At 34.3% G+C, this 23592-nt stretch overlaps 4 protein-coding genes across 6 annotated transcripts in view; all 4 read right to left on the bottom strand.

Annotated features, from left to right (window-relative positions):
• Nucleotides 1–3821: 3821 nt before the first annotated feature.
• Nucleotides 3822–5815, bottom strand: LOC135124207 (uncharacterized). 2 transcript variants are annotated; one of them, XM_064049115.1, is made up of 5 exons: nt 5711–5815; nt 5433–5660; nt 4481–5383; nt 4201–4434; nt 3822–4149 (listed from the first exon to the last, which is right to left on the bottom strand). In XM_064049115.1, the coding sequence occupies exons 3-5, from the start codon at nt 4498–4500 to the stop codon at nt 3891–3893; spliced, it is 513 nt and encodes a 170-aa protein (XP_063905185.1). In that variant the 5' UTR covers nt 4501–5383; nt 5433–5660; nt 5711–5815; the 3' UTR covers nt 3822–3890. The 2 variants fall into 2 exon arrangements, with proteins under 2 accessions (XP_063905185.1, XP_063905186.1); XM_064049116.1 differs by lacking the exons at nt 3822–4149; nt 4201–4434 and having other exon boundaries at nt 5113–5383.
• A 107-nt stretch (nt 5816–5922) lies between these two features.
• LOC135124208 (uncharacterized) lies at nt 5923–6598 on the bottom strand. The gene is made up of 3 exons (XM_064049117.1): nt 6531–6598; nt 6263–6481; nt 5923–6213 (listed from the first exon to the last, which is right to left on the bottom strand). The coding sequence occupies exons 1-3, from the start codon at nt 6548–6550 to the stop codon at nt 5970–5972; spliced, it is 483 nt and encodes a 160-aa protein (XP_063905187.1). The 5' UTR covers nt 6551–6598; the 3' UTR covers nt 5923–5969.
• A 103-nt stretch (nt 6599–6701) lies between these two features.
• Nucleotides 6702–10211, bottom strand: LOC135124685 (glutamate receptor 3-like). Its single transcript, XM_064049916.1, has 8 exons — nt 10121–10211; nt 9906–10056; nt 8220–8902; nt 7989–8171; nt 7849–7942; nt 7263–7804; nt 7029–7213; nt 6702–6984 (listed from the first exon to the last, which is right to left on the bottom strand). The coding sequence occupies exons 1-8, from the start codon at nt 10209–10211 to the stop codon at nt 6796–6798; spliced, it is 2118 nt and encodes a 705-aa protein (XP_063905986.1). The 3' UTR covers nt 6702–6795.
• LOC135124205 (inactive dipeptidyl peptidase 10) overlaps nt 9244–23592 on the bottom strand; it is a 114458-nt gene continuing 100109 nt past the window's right edge. The window contains exons 11-14 of one of the 2 annotated variants that reach the window (XM_064049113.1): nt 17253–17468; nt 16495–16652; nt 10880–11091; nt 9244–10828 (exon numbers count right to left, since the gene is read on the bottom strand). In XM_064049113.1, the coding sequence (XP_063905183.1) occupies nt 10691–10828; nt 10880–11091; nt 16495–16652; nt 17253–17468 (724 nt within the window). In that variant the 3' untranslated portion in view covers nt 9244–10690. The remainder of the gene's footprint in view (nt 10829–10879; nt 11092–16494; nt 16653–17252; nt 17469–23592) is intronic. The other variant, XM_064049112.1, reaches the window with a different exon arrangement.

Below are 23592 nucleotides of genomic sequence, written 5' to 3'. Positions count from 1 at the left end.
AAAGTAACCATTACAAATCGAAATTTATAAAATATGGCCTCTAGGTAATTTTCGAAAGGTCCTCGAAAATGGGTCAAAAATTCATACAATGAAAAATAGAGATTTTTGAAAAGTTGTCTAAAAATTCTAAAAAAATTTTTGGAAATACATTTCAACGAGCTGATTCAAAAAATACAACATGCTGATGAGTCTTGTACCACGATTTTTGCGAAATTCGCTTTGAAAATGCGATTTTCTTAATATTTTGAAAATTTTCATTTCTAGTTTTATCGATTCTGGAAAAACTGTTGGAATTTCCGAAAAAATGAAGCCGAAAATAAATATTACAAGTCGAAGTTTATAAAATATGGCCTCTAGGTAATTTTCAAAAGGTCCTCAACATTGGTCAAAAATTCATACAATGAAAAATAGAGATTTTTGAAAAGTTGTCCAAAAATTTCCAAAAAATTCTGCGAAGTACTTTTCAACAAGCTGTTTCGAAAAATATAACTTGTTGATAAATCTTGCACCAGGATTTTTGGAAAATTAGCTTTGAAAATGAGATTTTTAGAACAATATCTCGAAAATTTTAATTTTTAATTTTATTGATTCTGAAAGAACTGTTGGAAGCCGACAATAGCTTTAACAGGTCGATATCTGCAAAACAATACCTTTAGGTAATTTTCAAAGAAGTTTAAAAAACGGTCAAAAATTCATACATTAAGAAATTGCGATTTTTGAAAAGTTGTCAAAAAATTCCTAAAAAATTCTGGGAAATACATTCCGACGAGGTGATTCGAAAAACATAACTTGGTAATGGTCTTGGACTAATATTTTCCAAAAATTCGGTTTGGAAATAGAATTTTTAAATACTTGGCAAATTGTCAGTTTTCATTTTATCGATTTTGGAAAAATTGATTGTGATTCCAAGAGTGAAGCCAAAATTACTTCTACAAGTCTAAATGAAAAGGGTTTAAATATTCATCTTGAGAAATTAAGAATTTTGAAAAGTTGATTAAAAATCTTTCAAAATATTGAAAATTTTCCATAAATTGGTTTGAAAATGGTATTTTTAAAATACATACATCGAAAGTTGTCATTTTTTATCTTATCGATTTTGGGAAAATTGTTTAATTTGCGAAGAATGACTTCTACAAGTTGAACTTTACAAGACAAAGATTAAGAAGATTTTTGAAATTTGCTTTTTGTTGGCAATATTCTTATTCTTATTCTTTTCCTTATTTTGAAAAATTTGAATTGAAAATAAAAATATTTCGAAAATTGCCATTTTTTTATTTCTTCGATTTTGGAAAAATGGTTTGATTTTCGAAGAATGAAGCCGAAAATGACCGCCATAAGTCGAAATCTCCAAGAAAATATCTTGAGTTAATTTTCGAAGAATGTTGGAAAAATACTCAAAAATTCATAATAACTTTAACTTTTTCTTACAGTCTTTTATAAGTAAGTAGTAGCCCCGCCCACTCACCCCCTCTTCGTTTCAGTGACTACTCCAAATATTGTTCAATCTTATCTTGGCAAGTGATAGCCCCGCCCACCCGCCCTATTCTCATTTTAACGATTTTATTTCTGTTCATCAGTATAAAATCCGCCTTTCATTGAGATAAAATGAATCACTAAAATGAAGGCGGGGTAAGTGGGCGGAGTTATGTTCTTCTGTAAAGTGGTAACAAACTAATAGAACTGGGTCTGTTAAAAAGAGAAAAAAATTCGATACTCGTATTTTTTTATACTATTTGCTATAAAAATACATTACTTATTTCGGAAGAAAAAAAAGGACGGGTGGGCGGGCGGGGCTAAGTTTAACTTTTTTTACAGAGTCTTTTATAAGCAAGCAATAGCCCCGCCCACCCACCCCTTCTTCATTATAATGATTACTCGTAATACTGTTAATTATTATGTCGAAATCCAAAGATTTCTATCTAATTATTAATTTTCCGCTACGAAAATTTTTGTTTTCAAAACTATCAAAATTTTTTCGACATAATTTTGTAAGCTCTATTTCGAAAATTTAATATCTTAAATCAGCTGCTTACAAGTGTTGTAATTTTCCAAAATCATTTTTAAAGCATGTTTCCATTTTTCTGAATAATTGAGATTTTTGCAGTTGCTTTAAAATTCTGGGAAATATTTTTGACGAGCTGATTCCAAAAACATAACGTGTTGATCATCCAAGAATTTTGGACAAATCATTCTGAAAATGGATTTTAAAAATATTTAGAAAATTGTAATTTTTCCTTTTTTCGATTTTGGGGAAAATTGTTTCATTTTCGAAGAATGAAGCCGAAAATGATCTCCATAAGTCGAAATCTACAAGAAAATCTCTTGTGGTAATTTTCGAAGATTGTTCACCCGCCTTCTTTTTTTTAGATGGTGTTTTAGGCAAAATCAGTCTTATATTAGCAGGTACTATTCTCATTTTAAAAAAGTTGTCTAAAAATTGCGAAAAAATTCAGGGACGTAGATCTCGACATGCTGGTTCCAAAAATATAGCATGTTGATGGTCGCTGACCAATATTTTCGAATGAATCAATACGCAATGCGACTTTTTGAAAATTTCTAAAAATTTCGATATTACGACGGTCGATTCCGGAAAAACGGTTGCAGTCATTAAAGAAACGGGGCCGGAAGTGAGTTCTAGAGCTGGAAATCTACAAGAAAATGTATTTAGTTATGTTTCGAAAATGTCAAAATTTGGCCGAAATTTGAAGAAGGGGGGACCATGACAGACATTTTATTTAAAAAAAAAGTTGTCTAAAAATTGCGAAAAATTTCAGGAACGTAGATCTCGACATGCCGATTCCAAAAATATAGCATGTTGATGGTCACGGAGCAAGATTTTCGAAAGAATCGGTATGAAATGCGAATTTTTGAAAAGTTTTAAAATTGTCGATATTTCGACTGTCGATTCCGGGAAAACGGTTGCAGTTATCAAAGAAACAAGGCCGGAAGTGAGTTTTAGAGCTCGAAATCTACAAGAAAATGTGTTTAGATAAGTTTCGAAAATGTCAAAATTTGGCCGAAATTTGAAGAAGGGGGGACCATTGAAAAAATTTCACTTTTAAAAAAGGTGTCTAAAAATTGCGAAAAAATTGAGGGACGTAGATCTCGACATGCCGAATCCAAAAATATAGCATGTTGATGGACACCGTGTAATATTTTCAAAAGAATCGGTACGAAATGCGAATTTTTGAAAATTTCTGAAAATGTCGATATGTCGATGGATAAAAAAGGCCGAAAGTGAGTTCTAGAGCTCGAAATCTACAAGAAAATGTGTTTAATTGAGTTTCGAAAATCTCAAAAATCGGTAGGAATTTGAAAAAAATTCACCTTTAAAAAAGGTATCTAAAACTAAACTTCAGTGCTTTATTATCGCGTACAAGAGGTTACGAGAATTAAATTTCCCACGATAACCTAGAACTGCAAACCCGACGGTTATAGACGAAAATTAACAACTGTGACAAATTAGAATTTATGAGAATGTAAACAAAGACAATGTTTTTGTTCATGTGAATGGTCATTATTACCTTTATAGACGTCGTAATTATGTTATAATTATCGTTAATATAATGAAATTACAAATTCTAAAAGTTTTTTGAATTTTTTGTTTGTTTTTACAAATCATTTTTGAGTAATTATTGGCTCTAAACTGCTTTAAAATTAAAATTTTTTGGAAATTATAACAACTTTCTGTAAAGTTACTAGTTCAAAATAAATTAATCGTTATTACAATGTAATGGAGACTATTCAAATGGAAAAATATATTAATAAAAGGACTTTTTGTAGTTTTTATTCATTTATTCGTATTTTTTTAATTTCTACAGTTCGTTTTCAAACATAAACACATTACCTAAAATCTCCTAATCATATACTAAATAAAACAAAATTGAAACTCAAGGAATAGTGTTAAATTTTTGATCACCACACGTTCGTTTCTCCTTCACTATAAAATCCTGCGCCGGATTCCCATTATCCGGATACACAATCAGCGGATTCCCCGGAATATACCTAGCTCCAGTTATATCCAAATTCCTCCCAGACCCAGCATTCACAATCCGCCCATTCGAATTCACAAACCATTGTTGACTCAACGACTCATTAGTTTGTTTCGCAAGCACCACCGTATAATCATTGGCCACATCCAGAACGGTCCTACAACAAAAATCAGCACCTATTCCCCCAATTTTGAAAAGCGGTACTCACTCGGTACTGTTGTTCAAAATAAAAAACAACCCCGGCCTGCTTCCCCGCTTGAACCTCCACAGCTGCGGCGTATACCCATCGAAGTGTTGGACGGTCACTCTAGAGTTACTAGCGTCCAGAACCAAGTTGGAAGCGGTACTCCTTATCAGGTACCATGAATCGTCCTCACAGTAGTAATAATTCAGCGTGAAGACGATGCTATCGTAGAACGATGGAACAAGGATAAGCAGAAACCTGCGGAAGCAATAAAAACGACGCAAAAATGTGAGATTATACGTACCACTTGGCCGGAAGTACCATTTTCGGAGGATTTCGTAACTAACTGGTTTGAATAAATCGGGAGTGCTTATAAGGTTTTTGGTTTAAGGTGGCGTTGTGGGCGAGGAGAGGGGCAAGATGTTTAAAAAGTACTACTTATTTGTATTATATACAACAACAACAACAAGAAAATAAATACGAGGAACGTTTTCAGTTACAAGTACGTTTCTCTTTGACAACGAAATCTTGCGCCGAATCACCTTATTGGGGGTACTTTTATTTTTGACATCTCGGTTTATCGATTTTGAAAATTTTTCGAGTTTAGATTTCCCGATTTTTCAAATTTTCCACAAAGATTGTCACTAAAAATCAAAAATGTTCTCTTACTCGTCCAAACCAACCAATAATCGCTTCTGAACGCTTAAAGTCGATACTCGCCTGCGCACGCTCTGATCTGTAGATCAAACAAGTTATCAGGAGACGAGTTACCAAGGGAAGTGCTTATATTATCATTTTTATTAATTTCATTCATTTAAGACATGATTAAATTAGTCAAACACTTCTGCATTATATCACCAACAGAGAAGATAATTTCACCACATCCTGTGACATTTGTATCCTGTTACATAACAAGGGAAATTTAAAAAAACAAGCTACTGCTACAATTTTATTCAAATTAAATATAAATCAATTTCCACATGTCTGTTTTTCCTTTACAATAAAATCCTGGGCACCACTCCCGTTATCGGGATGAACTATCAACGGATTACCAGCAACGAACTTCCCACCTCTCACATCCAATAACTTTCCAATACCTGCATTGACCAGACGACCATTGAAATGCAGGAACCACTGTTGGTTCAAAGTACCGTTTTTTTCCCTACCAAGTACGACCGTGTTGTCACTTGCTACATCAAGAACGTTCCTACGAAACCAAAACTCAACCAAGACAATTTTTTTGATAAAGTACTAACCCGGTACTGTTGTTGACAATCACGAATAAACCTGGTCTGAGACCCTTCTTGAAATTCCACAATTGGGGTTTATATCCGTCGAAATGTTGCATGCTCACTTTTGAATTACTTCCATCCAGAACGAGATTCGAGGGGGTACTTCTTATCAGGTAGAGAGCGTCGTCTTCGTAACTTCCGTGGACGCAGATAACGATATTGCAGAGAAAAAACACGCAAAGAGGTAAGTACCTGTAGGAAAGTTACCGTGATTGGGTAAAAATATAGGTACTTGTACGTACCAAGCCATTATGGAAACGTCTTGTATTGGCACTAATTGTGGAACTGGTACGTGTGGATTTTTTCTAACACGCTTTTATTAGAGCTTATCACGTGTGGGTACTATCGTGGTTACTATTGTGGTTAGAAGGGGAAAAACTATCTAAATCTTTGATGGGAATCACATTTGAATGGAAGTACCCCACTAAGGCACCAATTTAAAATTAAAATGAAACACATTTTAAGAATATATTCTGCTAAAAAAACACAAAGTGCAGGTTTTTAAGGCAATCCACAAGTAATTTTTTCTTTTACGATGAAGTCTTGGGCTGCGTTCCCATTATCAGTGCGTACTATCACAGGATTCCCTGGGACGTACCTCGCGTGAATTATATCCACAGTTAGCTTCATACCTGCGTTTATAATGCGACCATTTGAGTTGAGAATCCACTGTTGGTTTAAAGAATCTTTTTCTTTGGCTAGAATGATTGTGTTTTGGTTGCTTTTGTCGACGTCCAAGACTGTCCTGCAATTCTGCGTTAGTACCGATTTCTGACAGTATATTTATGTCGTACCCTGTGTTATTGTTAACGATGATGAACAAACCTGGTCGCTCTCCTCTCTTGAATTTCCATAGTTGCGGTTTATAGCCGTCAAAGTGTTGAATTGTCACTTTGGACTCACGAGAGTCGAGCACTAAATTCGAGGCGGTACTTCTAATGAGGAACAAGGAGTCGTCGTCCCAGGTTTCGAGCGGTAGTACCACACCATGGAAGAGAAGAAAAGCGACAAGACTGCAATTACTGTATTTTAGTAACAGGTGATAAGTGAGTTCGTACGTACCATTTCAGCTGAAGTACCATCGTCGAAGTTTCAATTATTGACTACCTGATTGCTGCAGTCGGTGCATTTATATATGGGTGTAGGTTTAAAAACATCCGGAACCACGATTTTATCGAACCCTATCAGTACTTGTTTGTGGAATTTTGTGTGAATCAAAATAAGTTTATTTGGTTTGATTGTAAAAATATAGTTATCCAAGCTATAAGCGAAACTATGCAGAAGCACTAATATTAAAAACATAACTTCATTTTTGCATCAATCGGTACTACTTCTCCCTTTGAAACATTAATTCCACCACAAAAACCACCAAACTGACGGTACAACCCAAAGCCAGAATCGCAAAAGTCCCTTCGACGTGACTCCACTTTAACTTGACCACTTCGTGTTCGATAATGTGGTACTTGTAGTACTTGACCACCCTTTGAACCTCCGTGTTCATGGACATCTCCACCGCCTGGAACAACCACTCAAACTCACATCTAACCCCCTACCCCTTACCGTGTTTTGCCACTTCGAAATCAACCCAGCCTCAAAAATCCGCAAAACGAACAAATCAAGCGATGGGAGTAGTACCGAGTTTTTTCTCAACATGATAACGCACTGCTCCCAATAGAAATCTTCCTCCATTAAGTGGAAATTGCCGATAGTGTCTTCGTCGATGTACTCACCAACGGCGAAGTTTTCTGTAAGAAAGAACGTCAATGATTGGTACTAACACTGGAATTGTGGTACCAAAAGGGAGGCGTTCGATAGAAAAGGCGAATTGGCCGGTTTTGGACAGTCGGTGGAGTTCGTCTTCAGGCGTGGGGTGGAATTTGCTTACTATTTGAACGTAGATGGGTTCTTCGGCGTTTTGGATTGAGGTGATCCAGGCGTCTTGAGTGGCACCCCAATCTAGACCACTGTCGGCGAAATCTTGAACGGTGTCAATAGAGTCTTCGTACCGTGGTAGCGTCATCACGGTGGCCAAACCACTACTATAGGTACTAGTGAGGAAAAGACTGAAAACTAGCATTAGGGCTAACATAAATTTGCTAGCCACGTCAAGAGGGATTTCGTTTTTGTTTAAAGCTTGTAGCAAGACGGGTTTTAGGACGATTTTGACCGCAAGTGCGACGAAGTGTGGGTACTTTTCTGGCTTTTGGTCGGACTTGTGGTGGTACCACAACAGAATCAGAGATAGAATGAGAATGGATGCGATGAAGACGATACTAATGTAGAGCCATAGTTCCGGCGCGTACGAAAAAAGAGGGGTGAGCCAACGAGCAGCCAACCTGGAAGAGTCTGGTGGATTTAGAAAACCAAAAGTGGTACTTACTTGGGGGCTGGTACCAGACACGTGATCCCTGTTCGTACTAGGGGTTTTGACAAGTCTAGGTAGTGGTAGCAGATCTCCCAGGTGTACAACGCGGCTAAAAATTTGAATTATTACTAGTACCGTGTTGATGGAGGTCGTACAAAAGCCTATGTCGGCATTGTCTTCCACGAGGTTGCCCAAAAGCCCGTTTCCCGACCAGTTGGAGAAAATTTCGCCCCAGTAGTCTTTCTCGTTGACGATGGGGATGGGGGTCATGTTGTATTTGAGACCGAATTGAACCCCGGACACCAGTTCTGAACCATAGTGATTATCAACCTTTTGTCCTACAGGAGAAGTCTTATTTTAGAAATTTCGTTTGATAAAAGGGTTACCGATGACGCTGTAAGGTTCGTAGGTAAAAGTTGCCATTTTTAAAGGTCGCCCTAACTGATTTGAGAGTTTGTCGGGGTACAAATTAGCACCAAACAGGAAACTCTGATTCTGTGTGAACCATTTGTCTAGAAGAACAGGTTCGTTGTTGTTGGATGCCCCCACGTATTTGTGGGTTTTGAGTGCGAATGTGGTTATATTGTCTCCCGTGTCAGGTAGAACTAGAAGAAGATCGCTTACGAATTCTAGTTCTTTCAAAGCGAAGAACTCTGGTTCGATTTTTGTTGTAGTGTTGTAAGTTATTATGAGAAATCTTCTTCGGTTGAACCTCTCCATTTTGAGCCGGATTTGGGTTTCAAATTCCACGAAAATTGTCTGTGGGTTTTGCGAATAAATGACTACGCCTTGGCACCCATGGTAGTGGAAAATTAGCCCGTAGTCGACCCACCCATCAGCAATTTTGATTCTGACTGCGGGAATGTGGCCGTCGTAGTCCAGATCGGTGTCGGTAAAAATCAGAAGACATCGATGGTCATCGAAATAACTTCTTAGAATTAAGTTGACCAAAACGTTGGTGTATGAATTGAGCAATAGCATTTTCTTTGTGACATTTTTTGTTGATTTAGTTCTTATATATCCGGGGTGGTATTTATCCAGGATGAATATTTGAGACGCGACTTCATTCCTTATGCATCGTATAATTGCGTGTCATGATCTACAACAATTTTTTTCTAGACTTTTGATGAAGACGTTCGGGGTCAGTTTTTTCGGAGCTGCGCAGTTTGTCATTCGAACTGCTAAGGTTTAATGAACAACGCATTTGTGTATTGAGTTTTAATTCAATAAAAAATACCGTTGATGTGCTTGTGTTTTCACAGTCAACATCTAATCTAACTAAAATTGTGACGGAATTATAGGAGTTTCGAAATTATAGAGGAGATGATAATACACGTGTGCGATGTCCTTGTTCGTTGGGGGTGTTCTAGGGCAGTGATTTAGGTGATTTTACGGACGATGGAATTTTTTGGTGTCGGGTTAAGGTGAGTGAAGGTTGTTTTTAAGAAAACTCGTGAGTAATTGGAATTGTCTTTATTAATAATTTTAGTATAATAATCTAGGAAATTTCAGTAACTCTACTAGAAGTATACTATCGTGTGAACAACCACCGAATGACAGATGCAAGAAGATATTTACAATAAAATTGTTCAAAATGGATGAGATGTATCACATGATCGACGAAATTAAGGCTTGTAAAATCTGAACTCAATCTCTTACATACAATACAACGAAACTCATCCAAAATCACAATATGTACAAAAAATCCCTTCGACATCGAAACATTGAACAGCGTCTCCCCTTAAATAAATATTTGAGCTTTCGTTTAACTGTGTTTTAACGTTGGCAACAATGTTGTATTTTAACAGTCGCTGTACAATAACAAATTCGCGATAACCAACCAAAACTTAACCGATATCTCACTATAGTTAGTACCTATCAGATTGTTTGGGTCAAGCGCTATATACAGAGTGGCTCCACCACTGATTGTTCAGGAATTCTAACAGCGAAATGGTTTATTGCTAGATCGTGCGTTTGTTAAGTCACACCGTGCACTTGAAGAACCGTCATTGGAAAAATAGAACAGTTATTGGACCCATATCTGTACAGCTAGCTACGAATCAAATATTTACATGATGATCATGAGTAGATGAGTGAATTCTACGCAATAAAAGTCACCAGTGTTCAGAATTGAGTACGCCATCATCAAAAATTGACTTGTTCTTTGTACAAAATTATAAAAGAACGAACGGAACGACGAGAAGGTCAGATTAAGGCTTGTGGCTTGAAGAGACCCTCTGAACACTATTCTTACAACTAGAGTGTTAAAATTTTATTGAGGTACTACCGTACGACGATCTAGAGTCGGGGGTTTGGTCGTGTACACCTGTCATTGACTGATTGGTAGATCGGGATGAGTCGAGCTTGAGATATGTCATGAGTGTCTGCCAATGTCAGCGAGTTTATTAATACTGATTGTGGATATGCGGGGCCCATGAAATTGGTACCACGGTACGAACAACCACCAAAGCAACCCCTGTGTTCAACTTGGTGTTTGCAGCTTTCCTAACCCCACTTTTCGCCAGAACCGGTTATTTCTAGTAAGTGTGTAATAAAAATCGGCAGTTAAGTGTTGTTCCGTGGTCGTCCGCCCCCAGCACCACGTCGACCCCGATCAAAATGATAACCGCAACGTCCTAGCCTACAGTTGAGGGGTTTAAGGGCATTCCTCTCCATTTCCTGAGTTCCGTCTTATTGCAAATCCCGATTTGACTAACATCGAAGAACATCAATCGTAAATTTTTCAAAATTTGGCACTTTCATCACTAACATCCCGGAAACAGAACGGATGTTATTTTAAAGCGATTGGGAACATCCTTTGGCATCACTTCTAGCTGAAAAAGTCGTTAAAGGTGTACTACTCGATATCGTTCCTAAGTCCCGCTTTGAACTCCGGAGGAACTTGTTTCTGGAAGCAGTCGTCGAAAAACTGGCCCATGCTCCTGTAGAGGTGCTTTTTCACGCCGCCCAAGCCGTGGCTTTCGTCCGGGTAAATCTGGAACGAGGGGATTAGTGCGCGGAAGTGGAAGGGCGTTACGGGGATTACTTGCTGTCGGAAGAGGGTTCCTGCCTCCGACAGGGATTTCACTAAAGCCATGGACTGCTGGAGGTGGACGTTGTCGTCGGCGGAGCCGTGCACTAGGTAGAACATTTTGTCGCGGAGGAGGTGCGCTTTTTTGCTGACGTCGGCTTCGTCGTAGCCCTTGTAGTTGTCGGTCACGTTGGGCAAGCCCATGTAGCGCTCGGTGTACGCGGAGTCTGGAAAATACGTCTTTAATTATTAAGAGAATAAATTTTCGTTGATTAGCATTATATTAATAATAATTTAAGCTTCAATAAAAAATTTATAAGTGAAAGGTGTTACGAAAAAAAATGACCTAGATTTTTGATCTTGATTTAGTTGGTAGGAAATTTTCATTAAAAAAAAATGCACTCTGACATGCACGAGGCATTGGTCACGCTTCTGAGACGCAAATTCCATGGTTGTTGCAATTATAAAAGAATATTTTCGCTGTTTAACAATTTTAGGTAATGAATTGTTTCTAGTATTAATTAATTTCCTTTGTTTTATGATTTTTATTTTAACAAGAAGAAACGTAATTAGGCCACACAAATGTATGAATAATAAATATTTTCCATTAGAATAAAACTAAGCTTTTAGTTTCACAATAGGTTTCAGAAAATCAATAATGTGAACTCTAATAATTAATAAACTGAGTTGGTTCTTTCATTGCGTTGTATTAATGTTGTCACAGGAAAAAATAAGGATGTAAAAATACCGATGAGGGAAAATTAATTCATCCAAATGGAGTTTAGGTAAAAATTTTATTTTTTTTTGTGTCTCAATGCTTTTTAATTTTGTTTTGATGTTTTTTTTCCTATTTATTATTCAAAATATTTTTTTATGTTATCGCTATCATCATAGGTTTCATGTTGTTACAAACTTTTGTATTTCGGTATACAAATAAGTTTGCCTTATGTGTGTCAAATTCGAGTCTTCGGCCATTATGAAGTTAATTACTTTCTTTAATTAATTTTATAACATGCTGGAAATTGATTTTTAATTTTTTTGTTTCTTCAGTTTTTCGATTTTTCAAGATTTGGATTGTCAGTTTTCAATAAATTAATAAATAATTTTTCAATTTGAGTTTGTCAAGTTTACAGTCTTAAATTTTTCAACTTGTCGACTTTACAATTTTTTATATATTCAATTTTAATTTTTCCAATTTTTCGTTTCTTTAATTTTTCATTTCTTCAAATTTTTGATTAGCAATTTTTCGTTTCGTTTTATTTTCTTTATTTTTTCGGTTTTTCAACCTTCTGATTTTAAAATTTTCTTTTTTCAATGTGAAATCAGTAAATTTTTGGATTTTCCAATTTTTCGAGTTGCAATTTTTCGGTTTTCCATTTTTCGATTTTTCAACTTCCAAATTTTTCAATTTTTAGTTTTATAATTTTTAGATTTGAGTTTTTCGAGTTTTCAATCTTTGATTTTTCCATTTTCCGTTTGGCTTTTTTATTTTATTTATTTTTTCATTTATTCCATGTTTCAACGATGTTATAATTTTTTGTATTATCTATTTAATTTTTTTTTTATTTTTCGTTTCTTCAGTTTTCAATTTGCGATTTTTAGATTTAAAATTTCTCGAGTTTTCATTTTTTAATTTTTTACTTTTTCGATTCTTTAATTTTTCATTTCTTCAAATTTTCGATCTGCAATTTTTCGTTTCAGTTTTTTAATTTCTTTACGTTTTAAATTTTTCGCTTTTTCATTGTTTTGACTTTAAAATTTTCTTTTTTCAATGCCAAATTTTAAATTTTTGTATTTTTCAAACTTTTGCTTTGCAATTTTTCGGTTTTCCATTTTTCGATTTTCCGACTTTTATATTTTTTGATTTTTAGTTTTGCAACTTTTCGATTTGAGTTTCTCGAGTTTTCAGTCTTCAATTTTTGAATTTGTGTTTAATTTTTTTTATTTTTTCCATTATTCGCTTTTTCAGTATTTCGATTTTATAATTTTTTTATTTTCAATTCAATAAAATTTTTTTCGACTTTTCGCTTCTTCAGTTTTTCGTTTCTTCAATTTTTAGTTTCTTCAGTTTTATGATTTTCGATTTTTCGATCTAAAAGTTCTCGAGTTTTTAATTTTTAATTTTTCGATTTAAAATTTCTCTAGTTTTCAAGTTTTAACTTGAATTTCTCGATTTTTTTATTTTTCCCTTCTTCAAAATTTCAATTTGCAGTTTTTCTTTTCTTCAGTTTCGGTTTTTATTTTCTTTATTTTTTTTCAATTTTTTGGTTTTTCAACCTTCTGACTTTAAAATTTCCTTTTTTCAATGTGAAATCTTTAAATCTTTGGATTTTTCGATTTACCACTTTTCGGTTTTCCATTTTTCAATTTTTCAATCTTTAGACTTTTGCATCAACAGTTTTTCATTTTTGGGTTTGAGTTCCAAGTAAATTTTTGGATTTTCCAATTTTTCGAGTTGCAAGTTTTCGGTTTTCCATTTTTTGATTTTTCAACTTTTATATTTTTCAGTTTTTAGTTTTGCAATTTTTCGATTTGAGTTTCTCGAGTTTTCAATCTTTAATTTTTCAATTTTTCATTTGGGTTTTTTATTTTCTTAATTTTTTTAACTATTCGATTTTTCAATATTACGATTTTATTATTTTTTGTATTTTCAATTTTAATTTTTTCAAGTTTTTGCTTCTTCAGTTTTTCGATTTTCGATTTTCCAATTTAAAATTTCTGGAGTTCGATTTTTTAATTTTTCATTTCTTCAAATTTTTATTTTCAATTTTTCGCTTTTCAAATTTTTCGAGCTGCAATTTCTCCATTTTTCGATTTTTCAACTTTTAGATTTTCCAATTTTTAGTTTTTCAATTTTTCGATTTGAGTTCCCCGAGTTTTTTATCTCTAATTTTTCAATTTTGGTTTCGGTTTTTTATTTTCTTTATTTTTTCAGTTATTTAATGTCTCAGTTTATAATTTTTGTTATTTTCAGTTATCATTTTTTCAATTTTTCGTTTTTCAAGTTTTTCGATTTAAAATTTCTCGAGTTTTCAATTTTTAATTTTTCAAATTTTCGTTTCTTTAGTTTTTCATTTCTTAAAATTTTCATTTTACAATATTGTTTTCGGTTTTTTATTTTCTTAATCTTTACAGTTTTTCGGGTTTTCAATATTTTGACTTTTCTTTTTTCATTGTGAAATCTTTAAATTTTTAATTAGACAATATTTCGGTTTTCCATTTTTCGATTTTTCGACTTTTAGTTTTTTCTTTTTTTAGCCTTGCACTTTTTCGATTTGATTTTCTTGAATTTTTAATCTTTAATTTTTCGGTTTTTCGTTTCGGTTTTTTATTTTCTTTATTTTTTCGCCTATTCGATACGATTTTATAATTTTTTTATTTTCAATTTCAATTTTGCAATTTTTTTTCCAATTTTTAGTTTCTTCAGTTTTTCGATTTGCGATTTTTCGATTCAAAATTTCTTGAGTTTCAATTTGTAATTTTTCGTTTTGAAATTTTTCGAGTTTTGAATTTTTAAATTTTTCAGTTTTTCGATTCTTTAATTTTTTTAAGAAATTCAAATATTCGATTTGCAATTTTTCGTTTAGGTTTTTATTTTTTAATTTTTTCAATTTTTCGGATTTGCAATCTTCTGATTTTAAAATTTTTTTTTTTCAATGTGAAGTCTTTAAATTTTTGGATTTTCCAATTTTTCATTTTTTCAACTTTTACATTTTTCAGTTTTTAGTTGTTTCAATTTTAGATTTTTCAGTTTCTCAACTTTTCAGTTTTTCGTTTCTTCAATTTTGATTTGCAATTTTTCTAGTTTTCGTTCTAAATATGTAATAATAATTATAATTCTTAAAATTTTTCACTTTTTAATTTTACGATTTTTCGTTAATTCTTTCCAATTTTTAGATTCATCGATTTTCCGACTTTTAATTTTTTAGATTTTTTATTTTTCAATATTTCGATTTTTCGTTTCTTTAGTTCTTCTTTTTGCAGTTTTGCGATTTTACAATTTTTCGATTTTGCAATTTTTGATTTCACAGTTTTAGATGCTTTAATTTTTACTTTTTTCAAGTTTAGATTTTTCAGTTTTTCGTCTCTTTCATTTTTGATTTACAAAATTTCTAGTTTCCAATTTAAATATGTAATTATAACATTTTTTAAAATTTTACATTTGTTTAATTTTACGATTTTAGAATTTTTCGGTAGTTCAATTATTCGGATTTAAAACTTTTATTTACTGGGTTTTTCAATTTTTCCATTTTTAATTTTCTATTTTTCAATAGTGTTACAGTTTTGCGTATTCTATAATTTTTCGATTTTACAATTTTTCGACTCGATTCGGTTTTTCTTCTTTCAAATTTTTAGGTTCATTGATTTTTTTTTTCTATTTTTTAGGTGGATTTTTGTTTTTCGATGTTCCGATTTTTCGTTTCTTCAGTTTTCCAACTTTTTAGTTTTTCGGTTTTTCAATTTTTGCAAATAAAAAAATGGAAAAATTGCAAAACTATAAAATCGAAAAATCAAAAATGAAAAAACGAAAAAGTATAAAATGAAGACTTTGAAAAATCTAAAAACTGGAAATTAGGAGTTTGAAAAATTGAAGGAATGGAAAAATTGAAAAATCGAAAGATTCAAAATCGGCAATCTTAAAAATCGAAAAAGGGTAAAACCGAAATCGTGAAATCGGAATCCAGGAGTTAAATCAAATATTGCAAATTTCAAGAATTTAATAATCCCAGATTATAAAATCAAAGAAAAATTGAAACAATCAAGGAAATAAAAAACGAAAAACTCTGATATAAAAATAAGGAAATGATAACTAAAAACACGACAATAGAAAAATAAAAATCACGAATTTGAAAAATCGGGGAAATGGAAAATTGAAAAATCGATAAATTAAAAAGTAAGAAACTAAAAAAACTGTAATATTGAAAATTTGCAAAAACATTGGAGAAACGAAAAATAAAAAAAATTAGAAGTGAAATACGAAAAATTATTGTGATATCAATAAATTGGTCGAACGAAAATAAATCCAGGTTTTTCGGAGATAGTAAGATTTGATTTTGCGAATTTTATTTTTTTACGATAATCCTTGTAAGTTGAAATAAAGTGAAAAATCAAGACGATTCATACCCCACAAGTGCAGAAGTATCTTATTTGATAAAAACAGATTTAGTTTTGTAGTTTTTGGAAATGACGTCATCAAAAAAATGTTTTTTGACAACAAAGAGTATAGAATATATATAAGAATAAAAATCTGAACAGACGGCAGACAGACAGACAGACAGACAGACAGACAAACGGAAACGGCAGACCTATTTTTTCGTACTCTAGGGGTCATAAAACGTCGTGCCAGTCGTCCACGAGACTCTGTTACAAGACATCCTTGACTCATCCTCGAGAAATACAAACACAAAGTTGTCATTATGTTCTTGATTGTTAATTATAATGAAGATACCGTACAGTTAGTATCGATTACAGCTATATTGTAGATTGAATTAGAAACAAGTACATCGTATTAGAAAATAGCCTGTTCGTTTGAACGGGAACGCTAATAGGAAACCATTACACCGTAATATGTCTCTACAAAATCAGATAACTGCATTCCAAACATACTCAAAACTTTGCCAGCATCTCACCGTAAAGCTTCCAGTTGGTAACGGGGGCAACTGCGATGGCACATCGAAAGACGCTCTTGGGACTCGCCAGCGCTAATGCCGCCACGAAGCCACCATAACTCCATCCCCAAACGGCCACCCTCCGCTTATCGATAAAGTGGAGAGTATCTCTCAAGTATCTGCAATTTTTCCCAATATTAACCACTCCATTAAGTCGTAAAGACGCGAAGAAAACCAGAGCCATTTTCAAACAACTGAACTCGTCTAATATTCCTTAGGAGGTTATCTCGGAAGGGTGGATAGGAAGGATCTGAGGAGTAAATTACGGCCATCGAGCCGAATAGGCTTGTCTTTTTTCGGCAATAAGATAAACAGGGAGCTTAGGGTTGTATTCGTCGCTGGCGATCTCCGTCCGACGCTCACCTAATATTCCTTAACACGTCCTCCTTAAAAGGGTAGATAGAGGGTTAAATTACCCCAGCAGGCCTCGGTGTTGCGTTTTTCGTGCGAGAACGTAAACACCACACAATGCCGCCCTTTGTTGCCGCACAAACAAGCAGAGTCAATATTTATGATGGGAGATAATTGTCCATTGATAAGATAAATAAAAGGATGGTTCGGTTGGGACGCTGCCAGGACCGGATTCGCGCTAAGTCAGTCCACAACTCATACTTTTACGACGGTTATTTGTAGCGGTGTTTGCGAATTCGGGCGTGAATTATGGCACTCGCTAATTCGGACAATCGGGGAATTTATGCACTGGAATTGGCGAAACTTACTCGGTTACTTCCAACTGATCCGCCACCTCCACCGACCCCAATTTGTAGTAAACTTTGTGGAGGAGGGAGTGGCCTTGACCCCCGGATCCTCGACCGTCGATTTGGGCGATGATAAAGTCTTTGTGACCTGTCAGGTACGTGTTCCAATCGATTCTCCAGCGCTCTGTCACCAGCTGACTGCCAGGGCCGCCGTACACTTGGACGACCAGGGGGTACCTGGAAAAAATTCCCGTGAATTCCAACTGGTATAAAAATAGCGTGTCGGTACTTCTCGGTATCATGTATATTTTGTCGTTAATAATAATAAATGTAACTAATTTTAAATTACCGTTAAAAACATTGTTCAAAAATAGCAGGGAATCACAGCAGGAAGATCATTGATAAAAAACAAAAACAACAAGGGGCCTAAGTTTGATCCCTCTGGAACCTCGGAAGATGGAACGAATAGTATAGAACTAAAGTTTCTGTACTTGATAAATGGAATTCTACCAGTCAAGTAAGAGGTTAGAAGTTTCAATAACGGATTTGTGAAAACAATGTTGCTGTTCAGCTTCTCGAGACGGATACATGGAACGGTGTTATGTTTCAGAAGGATAGTTTACTGACTGTCCTGAAATCTTGGATTCTAGCTAAGTCGGCATTATAGAATTCATTTTTGCCATTAGTTGTTCGATATTTCCTCAGTTTCACCCGGAAATGTGCAATTTCCTTATCCGAAAAACGATTCGAGCTTTACGTCAGTGAATTGCCTGAAATTTTTGAGTGATACTGTTTAAATTTCAGCTGGGATTTTCTATTCGTTTAGTTTTCTGGGATGGATATGTGGAAAAGCGTCAAATTTCAGAAAAGTAGATCACTGAAAAATTTCAAAAAAATTCAGGAGGCTCCTAAAAGGTTTTCTAAGTCTAAATTTTTATTCACAAGATTTGAATTAGTAGCAGCTGCAAGTTTCAAGAAGCTGAGAGAGATAGTCCGAAATACATAATCGAAATCGGAAAATTTGACGAAATGCAAATATCGGAAAAAACGAAAATTTTCAGATCGACCTGAAATTTTCAATTCTAGCTAACTTGACATTACAGCATTCATTTCTGCCAGAAATATGCATTTTTCGTATCCGAAAAACCGTTTTTGAGTTTAGGGTCTGATAACTCTGGAACAGAACAACTTGGAGATTCAAGCTTTAGACACTGTTTAAATTTCAGCTGGGATTTTCTATTCGTTTAGTTTTCTGGGATGAATATGTGGAACAATGTCAATTTTCAGAAGGATAGACCACTGAAAAATTTCAAAAAAACCAGTATGCTCCCAAAAAATTTTCTAAGTCCAAATTTTCATTCAGAAGATTTGAATTTCAAGAAGCTGAGTGCTTGTATAAGAGAGATAGTTCGAAATAATCGAAATCGGAAAATTTTACGATATGCAAATATCGTGATAAGGCGAAAATGTTCATATTGACTTGAAATTTTGGATTCTAGCTAAGTTGGCACTGTAAAACACATTTTCGTTATTTGCCTTTCGATATTCCTTCAATTTCAACCGAAAATGCGTATTTTCCGGATCCGAAAATCTGTTTTTGAGTTTAGGATTTGATAACTCCGGAACAGAAAAACGTGGAGATTCGAGCTTTACGTCAGTGGATTGTCTGGAATTTTTTTGAGTGGCGTTGACTAATTATTATCAGTTAGGATGTTCAATTCGTTTAGGTTTCCGGAATGGATATATGGAACTGTGTCAGTTTCCTTGCAAAAATGTACAATTTTCAACATGTTTCAAATTTGTTGTTGTGAAAAGATGGCGATATACATTAAAAAGAAAGGCAAAATATAAGCCTGCCCACCCACCCTATCTCAATTCTGATGATTTTTTTATTCGTCGTAAGTCGAGGGGCGGATCCTTATTGCAAAATCCATATTGCCTTACAAAAATTTACTATTTTAAACGTGTTTTAAGTTTCTTAGAATAAAAAAAAGTCATCACAATTGAGATGGGGTGGGTGGGCGGGGTTTATATTTTGCCCTTTTTTCTTAATATATATAGTATTTTTTGAACAAAACGATACTCAAAAACATGTTTTTAATTTCTTGTAAAGAAACAAGTATTTTGCAGCTAAGCTTCGCCCCCTTGGTTCACGGCCAATAAAAAAAAATAATCACAATTGAGATAGGGCGGGTGGGCGGTCTCACATTTTGCCTTTTTGTTTTAATATGTGGAGACTTCTTTTCACAACATGAAATTTAAAACATGTTTAAAATGGAAAATTTGTATAAGAAAATATCGATTTTGCAATTAGGCTTCGCCCCATAATTGCAAAATCCATATTTCCTTGCAAAATGTACCATTTTAACCATGTTTTTTTTTCTTTTGAAAAGATGGCGATGTACATTAAGAAAAAACAGGCAAAATATAAGCCCCGCCCACCCACCCTATCTCAATTCTGATGATTTTTTTATTTACCATTTTAGACATGTTTTAGGTTTCTTGTTTTGAAGAGATATTAAGAAAAAAATGCAAAAGGTAAGCCTCGCTGAGAAATTCTAAAAAATCCAGGAGGCTCCCAAAAGATTTCTAAGTCAGAATTTCGATTCAGGAGATTTGAATTAGTAAAGACTCAAAGTTATAAGAAGCTGAGTGCTTGTATAAGAGAGATAGTCCGAGATAATCGAAATCGGAAAATTTGACGGTATGCAAATATCGTGAAAAGTCAAAATATGCAGGTCGACATGAAATTTTGGATCTCAGCTAAGCTGGCACTCTAGAATTGACTTCCGTTATTAGTTTTTCGATATGCCTTTAATTTCACCCGAAGATTCGTATTTTCCGGATCCGAAAAACTTTTTTTGAGTTTAGGGGCTGATAAGTCCGAAAAGGAAATGGAGATTCGAGCTTTACGTGAATAGATTGTCTGGAATTTTTGAGTGGCACTGGTTAATCTTCAGCCAGGATTTTCAATTCGGTTAGGGTCCCAGGATGGATATATAGAACAGTGTCAGTTTTCAGAAAGGTAGATCACTGAAAAACTTCAAAAAATCCAAAATGCTCCTAAGAGCTTCTCTGAGTCTAAGTTTTTATTCAGGAGATTTGATTTAGTAAGGACTGATAGATTCAGGAAGCTGAATGTCCATCTAAGGAAGATAGAGAAATAATCGAAATCGGAAAATTTGACGATATGCAAATACGGTGAAAAGTCAAAATATTTTAGATCGACCTGAAATTTTGGATTACAGCTAACTTGGCACTGTATAATTTCGGTCATTAGTTTTCTCGTATCACTTGAATTTGACCAGGAAAAGCTTATATTCCGGATCCGAAAAACTGTTTTTTGAGTTTAGGAGCTCATAACTCCGAAATCGAGAGACGCAGCGATTCGAAGTTTATGTCAGTCGATAGTCGTGAATTCTTCAGTAGCACTAGTTAATTTTTAGCTAGGATTTTCAATTCCTCCATGTTTCCGAGATGGCTATATTAAATGGTATCATTTTTCAAAAGGGTAAATTATTAAAACTTCCAAAAAAATAAGGATGACCCTAAGAGATTTTTTGAGCCTCAGTGCTTATTCAGTGTTCAATTGAATGTCTGTATAAGGGAGAGAGTCCTAAATAATCGAAACCGGAAAATTGCCGATATAGAAAGATGAAAATTTTCAGATAGACCTGAAACTTTGGATTGCCATTAGTTGTTCGATATTTCTTCAGTTTTTCCGGATCCGGAAAACTTTTTTTGAGTTTAGGGGTTGAAAACTCCGGAACAGAAAGACGTGGGAGATTCGAGCATTACGTCAGTGGACTGCTTGGCATCTTTGAGTCATATTGGTTAATTTTCAGGAAGAGTTTTCAATTCGTTGACGTTTCCGAGATGGATAGATCACTGAAAAATTCCAAAAAATCCAGGACTTTTCGAAAAGATTTTCTGAGTATAAATTTTTATTCTGGAGATTTGAATTAGTAAAGATTGGAAGTTTTAAGAAGCGGAGTGTCTGTATAAGGGAGATAGAAATCGGAAAATTTGAAAATATGCAAATATTGTGAAAAGACAAAAATTTTCAGATCAACCTGAAATTATGGATTTCAGTTGTTTTGACGGGGTAGAGCTCATTTTTGCCATCAGTTTTTCGATATTTCTTCAATTTCACCCAAAAATGCGCATATTCAGCATTCGATAAGTATTTTTTGAATTTAGGGGCTTATAACTCCGAAATCGAAAGACGTAGCAATCGGATCTTCACGTTAGTCGATTTCTTGGCATTCTTATATCGCATTCGTTAATTTTCAGACAGGACTCTTAATTCGTTTAGGTTTCCAAGACGGTTATATAAAACGGTATAATTTTTCCGAAAGGTAAATATAAAAAAATTCCAAAAAATCGAAAGGCTTCTAAGAGATTTTCAGAGTCGAAATTTTCATTTAGGAGGTTTGAATGAGTGGACACAGATTGTTTCGAGAAACTGTAGATCTGGATATGGGAAATAATCCGAAATAACTGAAATCGAAAAATTGAATATCGTGAAAAGAGGAAAATTTCAGATCGACCTGAAATTTTGGATTTCAGCTAACTTTGGCAATGTGGAACTCATTTCGGCTATTAGCTTTTCCATATTCCCTCAATTTCACTCGGAAATGTGTATTTTCCGGTTCCGAAAAACTCTATTTTGAGTTTAAGAGCTCATAATTCAGAAATCAAAAGACCTACCGATTCGAGGTTTACGTCAGTCGATTAACTGGAATTCTTGAGTCGTAGTGGTTAATTTTCACCCAAGATTCTCAAATCGTTTAGGCTTCCGGGACGGCTATACTAAATGTTATCATTTTTCAAAAGAGTACATTACTGAAAAATTCCCCCAAAAAAAATCAGGAGGCTCCTGAGAAATTTTTGAGCCTTAATTCCTCTTCAGAAGTTTTGAATTAGTATAACAGAAACTTCCAGGACGTTGAGTGTCTGTATAATGGAGCGAATCCGAAATAACCGAATCCGGAAAATTGCCGATATACAAATATCGTAAAAAGACGCAAATTTTTTGGTCGACCTGAAATTTTGGATGCTGGCTGACTTGGCATTACAGAATTCATTTCTGCCATTGGTTGTTCGGTATTATTTCAGTTTCACCCGGAAATGCGCATTTTCCGTATCCGAAAAACTGTTTTTGAGTTTAGGGGTTGATAACTCCGGAACAGAAAACTTGGAGATTCGAGCTTTATGTCAGTGAACTGTCTGGAAATTTTGAGTGGCATTGGCTAATTTTCAGTTAGAATGTTCAATTCGGTTAGGTTCCCGGGATGGATATATGGAACAGTGTCAATTTTCAGAATCACTGAAAAATTTCAAAAAATCCAGGATGCTCCTAAAAGCTTTTCTGAGTCTAAATTCTTATTTAGAAGATTTGAATTAGTGAATGCTCGAAGTTCCAAGAAGCTGAGTGCTTGTATAAGAGAAATAGTCCGATATAATTGAAATCGAAAAATTTGACGAATGTAAAAATATCGTGAAAAGACGAGCATTTTCAGATCGACCTGAAATTTTTGATTCCAGCTAAGTGGGCACTGTAGAACTCATTTCCGCCATTAGCGTTTCGGTATTCCTTTAGTTTCACCAGAAAATGCGTATTTTTCACATCCAAAACAAGGTTTTTGATTTTAGGGTCTGAAAACTCCGGAAAAGAAAAACGTGGAAATTCGAGCTTTACGTCAGTGGATGATCTGTAATTTTTGAGTGGGACTGCCTAATATTCAATTAGGATGTTCAATTCGTTTAGGTTTCCGGGATGGATATAAGGACTGTGTCAGTTTTCAGAAGGATTAACCACTGAAAAATTCCAAAAAATCCAGGAGGCTCCTAAAAGATTTTCTGGGTCTAAATTCTTGTTCGAGAGATTTGAATTAGTAAAGACTGATAATTTCAAAAAGCTGAGGGTCTGTATAGGGGAGATAGTCCGAAATACATAATCGAAATCGGAAAATTTGACGATACGCAAAAATATCGTTAAAAGACGAAAAATTTCAGATCAACCTGAAATTTTGATTCCAGCTAACTTGGCATTGCAGAAGTCATTTCTGCCATTAGTTTTTCTGCATTCCTTCAGTTTCATCCGGAAATGCGTATTTTCCGGATCGAGCTTTAGGAAATTTTTGAATCACATTAATTGATTTTCAGTCAAGATTTTCAATTTGGTTAGGTTCTTGAGACGGATATTTGGAACATGGCAATTTTCAAAATGATAGATAATTGAAGAAATTCAAAAAAACACATTGTAGAAAAAATCCGCGAAAGCTTCAAGAATTTCAAATGGATTAAGGCCAGCACTTCTAGACGTTCCTTTTTTACTTTGAATAAAACTCCAAATCTT

This window comes from Zophobas morio, unplaced genomic scaffold (assembly GCF_036711695.1).
Source record: "Zophobas morio isolate AGI-343-1 ecotype UQ-CSIRO unplaced genomic scaffold, CSIRO_AGI_Zmor_V1 ptg000007l, whole genome shotgun sequence".
NCBI lineage: Eukaryota > Metazoa > Arthropoda > Insecta > Coleoptera > Tenebrionidae > Zophobas > Zophobas morio.
Note: the sequence above shows the minus strand (reverse complement) of the source record. Positions and strands in the feature narration are given on the sequence as shown.